Genomic DNA, 19,566 nt, shown 5'->3' with positions numbered 1-19,566 from the left:
TGTTTGGGATTCTCTCTCCTCCTCCCTCTGCCCCTCCCCCCACTCGCACTCTGCCTCTCTAAAATCATCTTTAAAAAAAAAAAGACCATTTTATAGAGGAAGAATTTAACTTATCCTGAGAGACCCCAGAGGGTAGACCAAGTCATCAAATAGTTGGAAAGGATTATACAAGAAATTTTTTGGCTGAGGGAAAGCATACCATAATATGTATAATTTCACTATATTTTTAATCTTTACCTCTTTAAAAAAATCTTTATTTTTTAATTCAAGTATAGTTCACATAGTTTTATAAGAGTTTCAGATGTACACTATAATAATTCAACAATTCTATACATTCCACAATGCTCAACATAAATGTACTCTTCATCCCCCTCACCTATTTCACCTGTTCCCCCTTACCCACCTCCCCCCTGGGAACCATCAGTTGGCTGTCTATACTTAAGAGTCTGTTTTTTGGTTCATGTCTTTTTTTCTTTGTTCATTTGTTTTGTTTCTTAAATTCCACATGAGTGAAATCATACGGTATTTGCCTTTCTCGAACTTACTTCACTTGGCATTATACTCTGTAGCTGCATTTGTGCTGTTGCAAATGGCAAGACGTCATTCTTTTTATGGATGAGTAATATTCCACTGTATGTCTATGTAGATATATATTTGTATACATATGTATTTATTTATATGTGTATATGCGTAGCACGTCTTCTTTATCCATTCATCTATCAGTGGATGCTTGGGTTGTTTCCATATCTTGGTTATTATAAATAATGCTGCTGTAAACATACAGGTGCATATATCTTTTTGAATTAGTGTCTTTGTTTTCTTTGGGTAAATATCCAGTAGTAGAATGACCAGATCATATGTTAATTCTATGTTTAATTTTCTGAAGAATGTCCATTTACTTTTTCCACAATGGCTGCACCAGCTTGCATTCCCACCAACAGGGCGTGAGGGCTCCTTTTTCTTCACATCCTTGCCAAGACTTGTTATTTCTTGTCTTGATTTTAGCCATTCTGACAGGTGTAAAGTGGTATTTCATTGTGGTTTTAATTTGCATTTCCTGATGATGAGTGGTGTTGAGCATGTTTTCATGTGTCTATTGGCCAGCCATAGGGCTTCTTTGGAAAAATATCTGTTCATGTCTTCTGCCCATTTAATTGGATTATTTGGTTTTTTGGTGTTGAGTCATATAAGTTCTTTATGTATTTTGGATACCAATCCCTTATCAAATACATCTTTTGCAAATATCTTTTCCCTTTGATAGGTTGTCTTTTGATTTCGTTGATGGTTTCCTTCACCGTGCAAAAGCTTTTTATTTTGGGATAGTCCCAATAATTTGATTTTGCTTTTGTTTCCCTTACCGAAGGAGACATATCTTAAAAAATGTTTCAACAGCTGATGTCAAAGAGATTACTGCCTGTTTTCTTCTAGGAATTTTATGGTTTCAAAAATCACATTAGGTCTTTAACCCATTTTGTGGTTATTTTGTGTATGGTGTAAGAAAGTGGTCCAGTTTCATTCTTTTGCATGTTAGCTGTCCAGTTTTCCCAACAGCATTTGTTGAAAATGCTGTCTTTTTCCCACTGCATATTCCTAACGCTTTGTAAGTTCCATACAAATTTTAAGATTGTTCTAGTTCTGTGAAAAATGCTATTGATCTTTTGATAGGGGTTGCGTTAAATCTGGAAATTGCCTTTGGTAGTATAGACATTTTGACAAGATTTGTTCTTCCAATCCATGAGCAGAGAATATCTTTTTATTTGTTTGTGTCATCTTTAATTTCTTTCATCAGTGTTTCACAGTTTTCAAAGCACAGCCCCTTTAACTCCTGGGTTAAGTTTATTCCTAGATATCTTATTGTTTTTGGTGCAATTGTAAATGGAATTGTGTTTTTAATTTCTCTTTCTGATGCTTCATTATTAGTATATAGAAACGCAACAGATTTCTGTATACTTAATTTGTAACCTGCTAATTTACTTAATTCATTTATTATCAGTTCTGATAGTCTTTTGATGGAGTCTTTAGGGTTTTCTCTATATAGTATCATGTCATCTTAATCTTTACCTTTCTTATGTTTCATTTTCATTCTTTTGATTGATACTAACTAAACTTGTATATTTGTTGGGTATTATATTTCTTTTACAAAGTGCCCCTATTCATGTCCTTCACTCACTCATTTTTTCTGTCAGGAACCCATCATTTTCTTACTGGTTTATAAGAGCAGCTAAGCCAGTTCCTTCCTCATATTTGGGACTCGATTGTCTGAGCTTCTCAGGACATGAGATCATCAGTTTTCTCTTTACCTACCTGGCCTTTCGAGGCAACATTTTCATCCCAGCCTCTGTCCAGGGCGTGAGCTGCCTTGCAAAAATGGAGAGCAGAGTTATTTGTTTCTAAACTCCCTTTGATGGGGGTCTTCAGTGGTTCTTGGTAGGATCCTGCAAGAAAGACATTTAGCTTTTAATTTGTTTTTCAAAACAAGATGATCACTTTGGTTGGTGGTCAATCCATTGTGTCTGTCACAATAGAATGTGAAGACACAGGCCCTCCTCTCTCCAAAAATCCTGGCAGAGGTGGGTAAAAGAGGAAGGGCCAGCAAGCGCCTTATCCAGAATGCCAGGGTCATAAGTGAGCACTGCGTCAGTGGCCTCTGTAGGAAATGCCAAGATTAAAGACCTGACTCCCACTGCAGCAGTGGCAGAAATGCTCTCTCTCTGCAGGGAAAGAATGTATTTGCACATCTGAAGAAAGGATACAAAGTGTTCCATAGTTTAAGATGATGGAGCAAAGGTATCTGGTTTGCCCAGGCTATGTATGATCATCCTGCCAGGAAATCACTGTGGGATGCTTGTTTCCTAATCATTGGTATCATGAGCAAATCACTTTGCCCCTCCCTCTCTTTTTTATAGAAAGATGCTGTAAGGGTAGTTTGAGATAACAACAGTGAAATACTTTCTAAGTTAAAGTAATAACAGAGTCAATGTCATTTGCATCATTATTATTCATATATGTTCTCTTCTCAAGATTGAGAAAGCCCCATACCAGACTTTTTAACTGCACAGAAAACCCTGTCATGTCATCCGCTAAAACTGGGTATCTTCTATGTTCATATCTCTTGTTCATCAGAGGGGCCAAGGGACCACTGAAAAATCTTATACAGAGAATTGTAATCTTTACAAAAGGAATCATGTACCAATGCAAATCTCAGAAATGCATCTAAAATACAAATCCCACGCCCCCTCCCGCCCCCACAGCACCACCTTGGAAATTTCTTATTCAAAGGAAGAAGCAGCACTTGATTAATGTGATACTAGATAGTTTCTAGGAGACAAAGATTCTCTCAGGAATATCTATTTCATTAACGTTTTTTAAATAGCCTCTGCAATGCCTATTATCTCACCTAGAATCAAAGTCTCTTTCTCAGGCGTTATCTTCAGCACGGATGCAGAAGCTTCTGGGAGGTAGGTGGTGGAAAGCTCTTCCCCAAAGGAGCAGGTTTCCAGATCCCTGGTTTGGCTTTGGCGCCATCTTGTGGTAATTGGGCTACTGGCAATGGGAGCCCCCTCCGACAGCCTCTTCACAAAGTTGCTCTTGAAGCTGGAATATGTAGTCTTAACTTCATGAAATACCTATTTAAGATATTAAGGGGAAAAAGCTGTAATTTATGGTAGCCTCAATGATGCAAAAGTAGGTATTCCTTAAAGGAGAATTATAAACAACTCATCTAGTACAAAACAAATTATATATCAGGTTTTTAGCTTTTGTGACCCGAGAGAACGTAATTTTATACATATAAATGTGTGTGTGTGTGTGTGTGTGTGTGTGTGTGTGTGTGTGTGTATACTTAGAGCCTCTGTTCAAGGGTCTCAAGACATATAAAAGCAGCTTAGGGCATAATTGTGTTTACAGTCATTACTATTATATATCAATATAAAATAGGTTGAAATAACCCTATATATTAAACAGACAAAAGGTTTATATAAAATCACAAAATTGCAAATCCGGAAATAAACAGCAAGTTTTTAGTCCAAACTTTTCATTTCACAGATGAGATAACTGAGGCCTAAGTTGCTCAACATTCATCTCATTCCCTCTGAGAAACCCCAGGAGTTTGGTATTTACAGATCCTAAAATGGTGAACCAGGCCATGAATCTACGTGAAATTAAAATGCAAATGACAAATTGGAAATATATTATATTTTCATTTTTTATTTATCTTTCAAAATAATTTATTTATTTGACAGAAAGAGAGATCAAGAGCACAAGCAGAGGGAGAAGCAGGCTCCCAGCTGAGCAAGGAGCACAATGCAGGACTCTATCCCAGGACCCTGGGATCATGACCTGAGCTGAAGGCAGACGCTTAACCAACTGAGCCACCCAGGCATCCTAGAAATATATTATAATTTTAATAAAATGTCAGGCATATTAGATTAATATATTTATGTAAAGGACTCTTGAGAAATTGAGACAAATTTACAAGCCAAATAGAAAAAAAATAGGGCATACGGCCTAAAAAGACAATTCACAAAAGAGATATATAAATGCCCCCAAAATATTCAACCTCACTAGTAATCAAAGAAAGGCTAATTTAAAATAATAACAAGATGCTAGCAATGATTTTTTTTTTTTAATGACAAGCCCCAAGTTTGAAGGCTGTAGAAACAAACACTGGCATTCATTGTTGGTGGAGCACAAATGAGTATTTGGAAAGGACAATTTGGCAACATGTGTCAAAAGCCTTCAAATATGTGTATAACCTCTACTGACCCAACGACATCACCTCTAAGAATGTAAGGAAGAAATAAAAAATATGAGCAAAGATGAACACCACCAAAATCTATTGAGTGCTTACACGATATGAACCCATATGTTACAGGTTTACACACGTTCATATTTAATCTTCAGAAACACCTGTGAAGCAGGTCTGTTATTTATTCCCACTTTACCAGTGAAGAAACTGAGGTTTAGAGGTTAAGTGAATTGCTTCAGACCACACGGTGAGTCAGTGGAGATGTTATACCCTAATCTCATCTGTCTGACTCCACAGTCCACACTTCCGGCAGAGAACATGGGGTTATTACTGCAGTATATACGCTCATAGGGGCAAAACGATGGGAAGGACTCAATGTTTACCAATGGAGAACTGACCAGATAGGCATCCTTAAAAAGGAATACTCTGCAGCCATTAGAAATTAGGACATACATTAGGGAAATGCAAATCTAAACCACAATGAAGTACCACTTTACACCCACTGGGCCGTCTTTAATCAGACAGATAGACAGACAGATAGCAAACAAACATTAGCTAGAATGTACATTGCTTATGGGGATGTAAAGTGGTACTACGGTGGAAAACAGCAATTCCTCAGCAAATTAAACCTAGAATTACTGTATGATTGAACAATGTCACTGCTAGGTATAGACCCAAGGGAAATGAACGCAGGTACTCAAACTCAAACGCAGGTACGTGCATGTTCGTGGTAGCACTATTCCCAACAGCCAGAAAGTAGAAATAACCCAAATGTTCATCAGCAAAGAAATGGACAAGCCAATTGTAGATGATATATGTTTATGTATGTATACATATATATAATTATTTATTCATAAATGATATATCAGCTAAGAAAAATGATCAAGAACTTTCACACCGACAATCTTACACGGTATTGGCAGGTGCGTGTTTCTCTGGCTCATCTCCTGTCACATCCCCCATGCCATCTCCTCACCTGGGTGCTTTTCCACAAATCTCTACCAGGGTAACTTCTAGGCCGCCTTCACAGCTAGGATCAGCCATTGCGTGAGGAAGGTGTCTCTGACCTTCCCTTCCTCCCCATTCCAGACTGGGTTAGGCAGTCTGTGATAGCCGAATAATTGCAATGGTTAATTCTGTGCGTCAACTTGGCTAAGGGCTGCCCAGAAAGCTGGTGAGACATTTTTTCTGTATGTGGCTGAGAGGGTTTTTCTAGTGGAGATTAGCATTGGAGTCAGGAGGCTGAGTAAAGAGATCCACCCTCACCATTGTGGGTGGGCGTCATCCAATCCACTGGGGGCCCCAATGGCACAAAAAGGCAAAGGAAGGGCAAATTTTCTCTCATCTTGATCTAGGACGTCCATTTTTTCCTGCCCTCAGACATAGGAGCGCCTGGATTCTCAGACCTTCGTATTCCTTGATTTACACCAGCTGCTCCCCAGGTCTCTGGGCTTTGGACCCAGAATGAATTACACCACCAGCTTCCCTGGTTCTCCAGCTTATCAGTGGCAGAGTGTGGGACTTTTCAGCCTCCATAACCTCGTGAGCCTCACACGTATGTATTTACGTATATTCCTTTGGTGGTGTTCCTCTAGAGAATCCTAATGCAATAATGATTATTTTTCATTGCACGTGAGGGAGAGCTGATAGCAGTGAAAAGGACTGACAGTATTAGACACCCACCACCAGAATATGAATCAATAACATAATGAGATGACCTTTTTTTTTTAAGCATTACAAATTTAGGTCTCATTAACGGAAAAACAGTGTCCAAAACAAGAGCGAGGGAACCCCAATTTTCTCTGTGCTGGTCAGGACCCATCTGGAGAACTGTGTCCAGCCTTGGACCTGTTCTGTAAGATGAACAAGCCAGGATTCTAAACCTGAGCTCATTTAGAGGAAAGGGACTGCAGTGACTCGAGGTCAGGGAACACAGCAGTGGAGCAACACGTGAATGGAGTGAAGGCACCGGGGGTATTTAATCTAGAGGAAAGAAGACCCATAAGGACCTATCTTCAAATATTTAAAGGAAGTTCTTTGTGCTGAGTAAAAATTTGCCTCCTCTCTTTCATTGGTCCCGGTCTTGTCATAGCAATACAAAGTAAATGTTTCTTTGTTTCGTACATTGCCTTCCTTTAGATATTTGAAGCAATGGTTTCGCCTCGACTACCCCAAGAGCACACACCACAGACGCAGGGCGCAGAGGCAGAGCTGGCATCAGCCTGAGCACACCCTCTAGAGCCCAAAGATCTCGTGATGGGAAAGGGCACTCCCACAGTTTTTCAGACCTTTCCGAGCGCTTTTTCCTAGCCTTTTCTGTAAACACAACATGACCCCAAGAGTCAGGCCCTTAATTTGAAACTTGCTGTGCGTCTTAGGGAAGAGGCTAAGGTGACCCAAGGACTGCAGTCCTCAATTTTCCCTCCATTCCTACCCCTGAAATTTTCAACAGTAAAGTTAGGCCTCCTGTAAGAGGCAATGGCCATGGGAAAATAAAGATTTAAAAAAAAAAAAAGAAGAAGCAACTAGATGATGCACCCGAGGAGAGGTGTGTTTGGGGGGTTTCCTTGTTTGTTTTTGCCTTCTTGGTAGAATTGTCTAACTTCATTGTTAAATTCCTGATTTATTATACAGTTCACTATTTTTTCCATCTCCAGGTTGCAGCCCACTGGTGAGCCATGAAATCATTGTCATGGGTCAGAACCAGGCTGTTTTAAAACTGCCAAAGGTGTATCAACATTCAAAGGGGAAGTGTTGTTTAATGAAACTTCTCAGTTATATAGGTCTGCGTCCTGAGTTAAATTGTAAAGTGCATTTCTTACTGGGGGTCATGATCAAAAATTTGAAAAACACTGGACTATAATTTGCTTTATGATAGAGGAGGGTTTTTTTAAAGACTTCATTGTGTTTGATCTGTTTATTTTTACTATATTCACCGGGCATTGCCTTAATTAGATGAGCTAAGACTCAGCAGCCCCTTCACCTATTTCTCTGCCCTTTCCACTTTTCTAGAACTCATGTAGCAAGTGTAATGAGTACGTATAATATTAAATTTCTTCAGGCTATACATCATATTAATAGACCACATTTAATCTACCCTCTGAACTAGTCCTGGGTGGCATTTACCCACGCCCCTACATTTAACCAGTTCCTGGGAGTGTTCAATCCACAGCTTGAGCCCCACAAGGGCACCATCTTCTGGTGAAATATTTTGTCAGGAGAATGTGAAAGAGCTATCAAAAAAGTCCTGATTTTTCTAGCAAAGATTGTAATGGGCATCATAAATACGTTGGAATTCTTTAGCACTCTTAATTTTATCCAGGAGTTCCATTCCTTTCCCCATCTGAGAAAGGTCCTTCTACTCCTCAGCAGTGAAAGGAGCTAGTCTGTCCTTCTTGGTTTTCCGTTCAAGTGAGCTGGTGTCAAGTTTCAGCTCCTCCTCGAATTCCAGGCTGCTGAGACTTCCCTCTAGAATCATCCAAAATGGAGCCTCTTACAGCGTACCCTTTAAGATGTTCAGGGTCAAAAGCAAAGGTATTTGCAGTTTTACTATCTATGGTTCTATGCACAGTAATGCTATTTCTTCTACAACTAAAATTCCTAAAACCTAAAATCAACAGCTTTTATACCTTCGAAGTGAAAGATGCGAAAGGAAGAACGGTTTCTCTGGAAAAGTTTAAAGGCAAAGTAAGTTGCATCTTCTGATTTTTTTTTCTGTTTGTTCATGTTCTCTGTTTTAATGGAATCAATTTTTCATTATTAAAGGGTCCTAAGTTAAAATGTAGTCTTCAAAGTAATGTTATCAGTGTATCACTTTAGCCATCACAGTTCTCCTAGTGTATCTTACTTCTAATTGATAAACTCTGACAATCCTGTCTTTGGAGGTGTGCTGAATTAATACTTGAAGTTGTTTAGGAAATTCTTATAGTTAGTAATGAGAATATGGAGGCATTAAAAAATACCAATTCCATAATCTAGAAACATTAAAAAGCACTCTTTTTGATGTTCTTATTATCTTTTATTTAAAAATAAACTTGTATCTGATGCTTTTTTAATGATGGTGATCTTTCAGAGTCTTAATTCATGCATCCAGGTTACGATTTTCAGTAAAATTGGGTATGTCTGAAAATATTGAAATAACTGTCTGCTGCAAAATGGTTTAGGATTTTAACTACTTGCAGAATTTTTTTTAATCTTTTATTTGCTTCACTTTCCGGTTGGATTTTTTTCTTTTTCCGGGAGGTTGCACTAGTTGTAAACGTGGCTAGTGACTGCCAACTCACAGACAGAAATTACTTAGCACTGCAGGAACTGCACAAAGAGTTTGGACCATTCCACTTCAGCGTCTTGGCCTTTCCATGCAATCAGTTCGGAGAATCGGAGCCCCGCCCAAGCAAGGAAGTAGTATCTTTTGCAAGAAATAACTACGGAGTGACGTTCCCCATCTTCCACAAGATTAAGATTCTAGGATCTGAAGCAGACCCTGCATTTAGATTTCTTGTTGGTAAATACCTATCTTGCCTTGCCAATTTAATGTTTTTCATTGCTTTTCATTTTTAAAACAAAGAGAGACTGGGGCCATAGTTTTCTATTTCATTTGAAATAGTAGTGGGACATTTTGATAAAAATATCAAAGAGCCAGAATCTCATCTTTTGGAAATTTCTACAAGTTATGCTTCCCTGAAATCAATGTTTTTAACTTCTCAAATGGCAAAATAAGTCTACTCCGATATATTTTATTCCTCATGATCATTTTCCTGAAGAATTTACTTGAAGTGTGGGCATGGCAAATACCTTCACAAAATAGCTTGTGGGGAAATGGGCGTTATTAGCTAGACATATCTTTGTAGTTAATTTTATATTGCCTATCTTGTCTGAGATATTATCTTCAAGGATGAATAATATATCAGTTTTCCAGGTTTTTGCTAAAATTCGTAACAGAATATAAGGAATTTTTTTTGGAGGAGGATGTATTAGGCTATTTCTAAAAGTAGTCTAGCTGCAGAAATCTGTTCAAAGATTTTTCCAGGGTCAGTTAGCATAAAGGTAGTGAGCTATAGTGACTAAGGGCATAGGTTTTAGCTCCATTCTCTGGCTTCAAACCCCTGCTCTGTTGCTTTTGCTGTGTGGCTTCAAGTACGTGACTTAACTCCTCTGTGCCTTCTTCCTCATTTGTAAAATGAGACTATCAACAGTACCTACTTCCTAAGATTGTTTGGAGGATTAAGTGTATTAATAGTAAAAGTAAAATATTTATACGCTGCTTATATCGTGCCAAACACTATTCTAAAGGATATTCAGCTAACATCCTCTCATCTGACTTATTCAAATGATATCCTCAGTCCTGTTTTCACAGAGCTTTGATAAAACTGTGACCTCAGTCAGACAATCAAGCATCTAGTCCAGTAAGTTGGCTAATGATGTTCTATGAAATTTAAGTGTGAAATCAGAATCTTTTAAAAACATTATATTTAATTTCTAGGAAAAATTAATATAATGCTTAATACCCTGCATAGCAACCAGAGTGATATCTTTTATTTCCTTTCATTCCTTTTATTTGCAGGATACACTGAGGAAAGAAAAACCAGAGCACATATCCTTGTAATCCTTTGCAATTACAGCAGCCAAATACGTGGGCATAATTGCTTCCCCTTCATCACTAAAAAAAGCTTCTGAAACTCCACCTACCCCCTGTAACCAAAAAAAAGAAGTGATTTCAGGTTTCACTGGAGTTAGATGAAGCTCCAGAGACAGAGACTCTGAGATCATAGCCACATGAAAATGACACCTTTTAAAACTAGCCAAAATGGCCAGTAACGGATCACACGGTCACAAACAGGGCCACTCTGCACGTGTGGGCAGGTGTCACTAAACAGGGCATCTGGACACGGAGGTACCTGGGGACTGAAGCGCAGCCCCAGCCAGGCATGTGCTGAGGGGGCCGTACCCGCCTGGAAGGGTATCTTTTCCTAAATACACCGGGATGTCAGGTCAGCTAGAGAGAGCTCTGCCCTGATAGGCATTATCTTTAGAGATGCATTTTCCGTTATAGAAAAGGGCAATTTTTCAAAATGATTTTAAGATGGCTTTAATGTAATAATATGATGCTCACACCGCGTCACTGATGCTTGCTCTAATCAGAAATATTTATCTCTAGTAATGAAATAACTAACTGCTTGGCACAGTACCCAAAGTAAAACACACTTAAGTAATCAGGATGCTTTTTATTTCTTATGTTTAACTTGTGCTCCCTCATGGGTTCTTTTTCCCAGCACAAAGCAAAGTGTTGCACCCCTTAAACCTCGAGGCAGTGTGTTCCTTCTACCTACTTCATCACGGTTCCTGAAGGAAGAGTTAACGCTGGTTATCTCTGCTTGCCTGTCTCAGTTCCCTTCTGAGATCACTGTGTCGGGCTTCTTGTCAGGAGCTCCTGAACCTCACGGTGACTGCCACTCTGGCCCCTTCTCTCTCCTTTTCAGGTTCCTCCTTTCCACCAGCCCTTAACTCTGCTGACCTCAGGATTCTGCCACAATCCCCTGGGGCCCTTATTCTGTCCCCGTTCCCTGCATGCTCTCTCTCTCCTAAGCTCCAATGCCCTATATTCAGCTCCCTCCTCTGAGTGGATGTCCCACGTACACCTGAATCCCCTCCTGTACAAAAACGAATTTGTCATCCTCCTCCTAAAATCTGCTTGCTTTTCTATAGGAGTAGGAAGGCCTGTGTATCAGTCCTGGTTCTACCGCTCAGTAGTCTTGAGACCTTGAGTCTAGGACTCCATTTTTCTCATCTGCAAAATACCCACCTCACAGGGTTGCCGTAAAGATTAAATGAAAGGATCCATTTAGAGCAATGAGCACACATTACTAGGTACATAGTAGACAAGTTATTTATATTTTTTCCTCATGTTAGTCAATAATGCACATCAATTCTGGATAGAGTAAGTGGAAAAAAATCTGCATTTCTTACATAAATTAAGATGTATCAAAAGGACAGCATAATTTCTCAAAATGATTTAACACGGTATGTTAACTGGAATTAAATAAACACTTAAATATAAAGAATTCCTTTCCATTTTTGTCTATATAACATGTAACGATATTAAAACCATAGATAACATTTAAGATGAAAAGAATTCCATACATGCCATTACCAAGGACCATTAGAACATCATTTTATCTTTAAAAATGTTAGAAAACTGGAAGTTTTGAATGACGAGGTAAATTTTTTGTTGTTTAGATCAACAGATCCAAAATAAACCACTTTGTTTCATGATTCTAGATCAGTAGAGGGGCGCCTGGGTGGCACAGCGGTTAAGCGTCTGCCTTTGGCTCAGGGCGTGATCCCGGCGTTATGGGATCCAGCCCCACATCAGGCTCCTCCGCTATGAGCCTGCTTCTTCCTCTCCCACTCCCCCTGCTTGTGTTCCCTCTCTCGCTGGCTGTCTCTATCTCTGTCAAGTAAATAAATAAAATCTTTAAAAAAAAAAATAGATCAGTAGAATCATCAGTGAAGTCAGCAAATATATAGAAATATGGTTACTCAGAGCTTGAGTTTTGCCTTGTTTGGGTGTTTTGCTTTTTGTTTTGTTTTTGATATTCCTAGAACTTGATTCTAAAGTTGTCACTTATAGGTTACTAATAGAAATGACAATCTTAGCAAAAGAATAAAATTATGCTCATGAAAATATATTCTGGTATTTTAGATTCTTCAAAGAAGGAACCAAGGTGGAATTTTTGGAAGTATCTGGTCAACCCTGAGGGCCAAGTTGTGAAGTCCTGGAGGCCAGAGGAACCCATTGAAGTCATCAGGCCTGAGATAGCAGCTCTGATTAGACAAATGATCATAAGAAAGAAAGAGGACCTGTGAACATGGCAGTGAGTCGTTCAGCTGCAGTAGTCGGAATATAGACATGTCCCTTGGGGGGTGGGGTGTCATCTTAAAGACTCTGACAATTAAATGTGGCCCTGAAGAATGGGGTGTTTTGTTTGTTTTTAGGATACCTTGCCAGTGAGTGGTAACGAATGTCCCCAGGTCAGAGATGTTACCTAAAGCAAAATAAAGAATAGCTAAAGAATCAAAATGCAATATATTAAATATTTCATCTGACCATACTAAACACTTCAGAATACAGAGTCACCAGTGTGCTTCAATATCCTGTTGTTTGCCTTGACATTTTCCAGGATAGCACTTGATGGAAATGCCAACACACTAGACCACTGTTTGAATTCAAGACACTGTATGTGACTGAAATTTCAGGAGTAACTAATTGTAAATGGCTATTTTTATGTAATAAAATACAAAATAAACATTGAAAAATGTGAAATAGATTCAAATCCTTGTATACTTCTGTTTCATATACAGGATTTTGTTTCTTTAGTTGTTTGAGTACAGGTTCATAGTATATTTTATTATCTCTGCCCAGTCACTGATAAATGGCAGTCTCCTAACATTTGAAACAGCCTTCATCACTTTCAGTATTTCTCAACTATTTTCCAGAAGCAACTCAAATTTTATAAATAGAATATTCATAATTGAATCACAGTCTTTATTTCTGAATGAAAATCCTAAGTGTAAGAAAAAGGCTAGGAGTGTTTGATGATTTAGCTCGTCTTTATATGTTAATGTTGGTTGCTCATATATTCAGACTGGATCAGTTACTTGGAAAGAATTCCATGCCACATCATATTTCCTGGAGGACCTTCTGCTTCAAAGTGTATGTCCAACCACCCACAGCTGGGGATACAGTTTCTGTTAGAGGTCGAGAAGATTTCCAAGGATAGCTTCAAGAATGCCAGGTTAGTGTGTCAGCAAACCTGCTTGTACCCTGTATGACTTCGGGCAAGTCACTTGACTGCTTTTAGGTTTGCTCACCCATAAACTGAGGTCAGACTAAACAAAGAGCCCCTTCTAGCTCTACGAGTCAATGACCATGCTTAACAAGGGGTCTTAAGTGATCAGGAATGGAATCAGTACTAATCTGAATTGTTTCTGAAGAAATAGAAGGCCCCGGACAAGCCTATCTGTTCTTTGCAATTTTGTCCCAAGAGCATAGAAGCAGTTTGAATTCTGAGCCTCTAAGCAAAATTTTGTTCAGGGCAAACTCTCCCAGGTGTTGTTCCCAGAGCATTCTTGCCATATACCACCACTTAGGACAAGTGCCACGGGACTGCTGCAGTGTTTCATGTGCCCACATTAGGAGTATGAGCAGAAGTGTACATGCCAGCCCTGCACAGCCTATGTAGACTCCCCACTGTCAGACAGTCGGTGATGGAGCTACACTGGGGACTGACCAGGACTGCCCTGGTGAATGCAGTTGAGATGTCCATCCTGCCCAAAGTCACGAGTTCTCCAAAGCCATATAAAGGGGGTTTTCAGTTATAGATCTCCAATCCTGGTTGCTTTATTCAACCTACAGCCTCTACTATAGTCAGTGTTTGATTCTCTCCCCTTGGCCTTTGGGGATGCAGGGAAGGCAGGTGGGGATTTGAAAGTGTGCCAAGTAGGTGTCCATTCGGGTTCTGTAACAATTAGGCTCTCTGTGCTAAAAGAGGGTGTGGAGCCATTTGCTGATGTCCTGCTACCCATAACTCCAATGTCTTATGTGAATTCCACCAGGTACGCACATACAGAGAAAAAATTGTAGCTTTCTTGAATTGAGCATATCTTCCCTGTCTCAGCGTCAAAAAGCCTGAGACATAGAGTGCTGTCTAAATTGAGGAATATATCAGAAAACAGCTGTCATCACATAAAAGGGTATTTAGTTGCCTCTATGACAAAGGGACAAAATCAAATGCATTTAATTATGGTAATTCATTGGCTTGAAGTTTGGTTTATTCAGAAGGTAGGAAGGAGTACTTCATTCTAACTCCTAATCTTCATCTCATGGCACATTATAGCCATAGTGTTGGAAATTGGAATAAATGTGAATTTGTCTGAAATATACCCTGAAAGTCATACTTCATTTCCTAAAATGCTTAATAATTATAGTGTATCCATAGTTATGTAGGTAGGTACCCATATATAATTCCTGGTAATTATGGTATATATAGCATATGCCCAGAGGTGGCTGATAAATAACCATCCCCTCTCGGAGGAAGGGTCCCAGGTGGCAGCACTTGCCAGTGTCCACGGTGTAAATGCTCCCACATGACCAACTTCCATCTACCAATGGTTTAATAACTGGCATGCCAAGTTTTTGAAAGTTTAACAATCGGTTCTCACAAACCACTATAAGTGGGCTCTGGAACACCAAAATTCTTAAAAATCAGACTTGCTTAGGTTATCATAAGGATCTCCCAAGAGATAAATCTAGAGTGAAAACTTATTATATATTATCTATTTTTATTATAAATTTACTATTTAGCTAGGCTCTATGAAAATGTGGAATTACAGTTACTGAAATACGAAAAGCTGCTAACAATATGCTATTAATCACAGTAAAATCTAATGACTTAACTGGATTGTCTGTAGGTAACCTCAAGTAGGAAAACACTACAGTAAAAAATAATAATAATAATGTAGACAGAGCCTCAGAAAAAAAATAAAAACTGTTTTTTGTGTGTCCCAAAACATTAACTGTTTCAGAAGACTACCTTGAACAAACTAAAAAGTCTTTAGTGGTCCCTGTACAAAATATTATATTCATTCATGGTGTTTCTTTGAGAGAAAAATGGTACGTTTGGGTGGAGACAATATAGGGACACATTGTCCATGTTTATTCCTTACCTGGATTTCATCTTTCCCGTGGAATAATAAAATTCTAATAACTGTCATGCCTAGAAACTAACACTACACTGTTCTCCACTCTTCTCTTCCTTCCTCCTGCTGAACCGTTTACACTTGGGGGGGATGAATGAAGAGTAGCTTTGATGTCCTAAGTGTGGATCCCTCTCTTTCCCTCCTACTCCTATGGAAACCCTGATCTCCTTAAATTCTCTTTATTGCATTCCATCCTTTCCCTCCTTTCTCATCATCTCAGTAATATGGAACAGAAGAACAGCTTTAAATATATCTTGTTTATTGAGTATAAATGTTGGCATTTTATGTCTTGTCCTTTAGTTTAAAAAAAATTAAAACACAAAGGCCAAGCCTTCTAAATTTAGTAGGTTTTATTTTTATCAACAGGTCAGAGGCTTTCCATAAAAAATAACATGTTGAAATTTAACCTTTTAAGAAAAAACAAGATGAAAATATTTATGTGGAAGGGATCCTTAAACAACAACAACAAAAAAAAAAATGCTGAAAATAGAATGATAACGGGCAACAGTGAAAAGACAATGAGACATGAAGGTAGCAAAATGCATAAAGAACCTAATTATAGGCATCATTCTTCCATGGTTTAAATGTTTAAACTTAAATAAGGTAAGAATAAAAATTGTTGTATCTGTAATTTATAATTCAGTACAGTAGACTGTAATATGTTTCTCACATCTCACTTAGAATATAACTAATTGGTCAGACTGCCAAAGTCAGTTCCATGAACTTGCTGCAAATGTCCACATGAGGACATGTAGGTCACTGTATGTCTGGGACCCAGCACGTACTTGACACTGTTGCATGGGCCAAAATGGCCTTCAAAGAAATCAGAAAATATTTAAAAGCATATTGTACAGTCAATTCTTCCCACTTCACAAGCTAAAACTCATGCTCTACTCCAGATATTTTATGAGTCTGTGACTTCACAGAAAATGAAGTGAATAATCAAGGCAAATCCTGCAAAAGATTCAACCCCATTCAAACCCCAAAATTTCCAATTTTCTTGCTATTTCAAGTGAAAATGTTTGAGTTGACTGACTCATCTTGAAAGTTACCTCGATTCTCCCTTCAGCTGGTACATACACATGGTTATAGAGACCTGTTCTAATGTCATATTAAGAAACTGATTATCTAGAGAGAATACTAAAGATTTAGTTGAAAACTTGGAGAAACATTTTAAACTTTCCATTTCAAATTGTCATTGTATTCTAAATTTTATATTAAAAATAAATACATCATTTCACAAATACCTATGTACCCAGGCCTCCAAAAATATTACCTGGGAAATTTTTTTTTAAGATTTTATTTATTTATTTTACAGAGAGAGAGAACAAGCGGGGGAAGCAGGAGATGGAGAGGGAGCCTGCTGAGCAGGGAGCCCGATGAGGGGTTCGACCCCAGGACCCTGGGATCATGACCTGAGCCAAAGGCAGATACTTAACCAACTGAGCCACCCAGGCGCCCCTACCTGGGAAATTTTTTAAGGATTAATTGTATTGGTTTCTTCACCACTTATAAAGCTGTCTATTGTATTGTTATTGAGTAACGAAATAGCAATTACAAGTACTATGGTAACTAGTGCCCTGGTTTATAACAAAAAGTATACACAAGCACACATACACACTCACTAATTACAGAATGAATTCTACGCTGATGTTCATTGTATATGCAATAAGATAGCAGTTGCACGTTAGCTGATACAACTCATATATTCAACCAGCTAACAATACACTGCCAACCCATCACACACGGGTCACTAGTGCAGCTTGTTAACAAGAAGAATTTATCCAGAAGCAAGTGGCAGGGTAGTTGTGGCTGCCAGATTGACCCAAAGCAGCCAGCTAACAATACACTGCCTACCTGACTCAGGTCACTGCTGCTTGTCATGGCCCATGAAGTCACCGAAGCTACGTTCACAATGTGAGACCGTGGCAGATCTGTCATCTTAATAGTCACATAAAAGAAAACTTACAAACAAAACTTGTTCCTCCAAAACTGTCAGAAAATATGAAAACATTATTTTTAAATCTCGAAAGCTTAAAAAGGTAAACTTTCAGAATACTTGCCCTTAGCTATTCTAAAGTAAATGCTTGGACATCAAAATATGGTATTGCAGTACAAGCAAATTAACAAAGTTATACTTAACTGGAGCTTTTCCAATTATTTCTATTTACTGACAAAAAGACCAGTTGTCTGTACTAGGCAGCAAAACATTTAGTAGGAGTCATGGCAATACACAAGCTGAGCAACAAACAAAACCGCAGCTATTCTGGAGGGGAAAAATCAATATTGAAGTATTTAGGGAATTTAAGGACTTAAAACTGTCATTCATTGTCTCCCACTATAAGTAACATTAGTTATTGCATTCTGAAAGGGCCGTTATGTTTGATTTCTTGTGTCACCACTGAAATATTGAAAACTTAAAGGAGATTAAGAAAAATCTGTAAAAAATGTTGATGGGTTTGAAACTAGAATCTATGAGTAAAGTTTAAAGGAATAAGAACAGTTTTGTGTAGAGAGAAGACAAGGTGAATGATGATTATGAGAGATTTAAAGCATATGAGGGCTGTTTATGTGGGGAAAAAGGAAAAAAACTCATCTAGATTTGTTTTATTTTTACGCTGATTACAAGAGAAGCTACAGCCCTTTGGCTTCGGACTTTCAAGGGAAAAAATACTACATAGGGTCAATTTTAAATTGCCACCCAAAGGACACACCATGGATTATGCCACTTCCCCGATTGTCCACAAGATGGCACCATTTCCATTTCTTCGGGGGGCAAGTTTTCAAATCCACAGTGGCAAGTGCAACTTGCTGTTAAAATCTAACAGCCTGCTAGCAATGCGCTGCCTACCTGACACATCCACTCTTCATCCTTTTCTGTTGAGGCAAAAACTAGAAAGCACCAGTGATGTACAAATGATTACCATTGTCAGGGATCCTCAATTTCTTACAGAAATGGGGGGCGGGCAGTGTATTAATTAGACTCTGTAGTTAGTGTTCTCTTAGATTTTTTTTTTAATTTTCATATCCTCAGACCAAGCCATACTTCCAACAAATACCTTCTTTAGGAAGAATTATTTTGTTCAAGATCAGAATTAAGAGAACTAGAGCAAGCACTAGACACTCACCTTGGGAGAACCTGGACTTCTCTTCTGCTTCAGGTCTTTGGCGAGCACCCTCATGACGTTCTCCTTCGAAAATATAGAAAACATATGGAGAGAAAAACTATTTTTAAAAAATCATAATGTTAGGCGTGGAATGTTTCTAGATCCTCAGCTTGTCCAACGGCATTTCCTCTTTTTCTTTAGCAAGCAGGCACCTCCAGAATTCCAAAACACAACTAAATTACACATCTCAAAATGCAGGAGCAGGATTTAGAGTTTTGTGCTACCTCTTGGTCCTGAACAGGTACTAAGAACAGTGCCTTCGACGAGAAGCTCCTGGGAAACAAAGGACGTTACTCACCCATAGCATCTCTTCTTCTGTCCGGACCCTCCGAGGGGCGGTGCGCTCCAGTTTCCACTCCATCTCGGGAGGACTTCCCCCTACCTGGAGTTTGGCCTCCCCTCGATCCGCTCTGGTTTTCCCCTCAAGCCTAGGTCTTGGCGCCTAATCGTCAAACTTCTAGAGGTCTCACCCCCAGGACCATCATTTTTCACCCATAACTTTCATTTCCCCCATTCCTCCCACTGCTCCTAGACAGCATTCCCCAGGGTACTGTTTAAAAAGCCGGCGGGGCGGCAGCAGGAGCGGGAATCCCCCTACCCCGTCTCTCATTGGCCAGCGCTATGGTGACGTCAGAGTGCGGGAGGGATTCCCCCAGCGCGCTTCGCCGCGCGCCTCCACCTGCCCGCTGGCCGCCCCGCCCCGCCCCGCCCGGCCGGCGCCTGCTCTTTGTCCGCGGAGGCGCGCGCTGAAGCGCCAAGCTTTGCCGCGAGCCGTGGCGGGCCTGAACTGGGCCAGGCGCCGGGGGCTGTCACACCAGCAGATGAGAGGGTTGGCGGGCGAAGAAGCGGGTTCTGTGAGTTCACGTTCTTTCCATTTTCAAGGGGGGGGGGGGG

General features: G+C 39.4%; 2 protein-coding genes across 4 annotated transcripts in view; one reads left to right on the top strand and one right to left on the bottom strand.

Annotated features, from left to right (window-relative positions):
* CDC20B (cell division cycle 20B) overlaps positions 1–19,153 on the bottom strand; it is a 38,971-nt gene extending 19,818 nt beyond the window's left edge. The window contains exons 1-4 of the mRNA XM_008691417.2: positions 18,971–19,153; positions 18,634–18,696; positions 3,398–3,626; positions 2,305–2,435 (exon numbers count right to left, since the gene is read on the bottom strand). Of these exons, the coding sequence (XP_008689639.1) occupies positions 2,305–2,435; positions 3,398–3,626; positions 18,634–18,696; positions 18,971–19,033 (486 nt within the window). The 5' untranslated portion in view covers positions 19,034–19,153. The remainder of the gene's footprint in view (positions 1–2,304; positions 2,436–3,397; positions 3,627–18,633; positions 18,697–18,970) is intronic.
* Positions 8,126–15,896, top strand: GPX8 (glutathione peroxidase 8 (putative)). Of its 3 annotated transcripts, XR_568840.2 has the most exons (5): positions 8,204–8,434; positions 8,990–9,251; positions 12,450–12,621; positions 13,392–13,542; positions 15,872–15,896. XR_568840.2 is itself a non-coding variant. In XM_008691416.2 (3 exons), the coding sequence occupies exons 1-3, from the start codon at positions 8,231–8,233 to the stop codon at positions 12,611–12,613; spliced, it is 630 nt and encodes a 209-aa protein (XP_008689638.1). In that variant the 5' UTR covers positions 8,204–8,230; the 3' UTR covers positions 12,614–13,074. The 3 variants fall into 3 exon arrangements, 2 of the variants coding, with proteins under 2 accessions (XP_040478194.1, XP_008689638.1); XM_008691416.2 differs by lacking the exons at positions 13,392–13,542; positions 15,872–15,896 and having other exon boundaries at positions 12,450–13,074; XM_040622260.1 differs by lacking the exons at positions 8,990–9,251; positions 13,392–13,542; positions 15,872–15,896 and having other exon boundaries at positions 8,126–8,434; positions 12,450–13,074.
* Positions 19,154–19,566: the final 413 nt, after the last annotated feature.

Source organism: Ursus maritimus, unplaced genomic scaffold (genome assembly GCF_017311325.1).
Source record: "Ursus maritimus isolate PB19 unplaced genomic scaffold, ASM1731132v1 scaffold_5, whole genome shotgun sequence".
NCBI classification, from domain to species: Eukaryota; Metazoa; Chordata; class Mammalia; order Carnivora; family Ursidae; genus Ursus; species Ursus maritimus.
The sequence above is the reverse complement of the archived record's forward strand: the minus strand, read 5'-3'. Positions and strand labels throughout refer to the sequence as shown.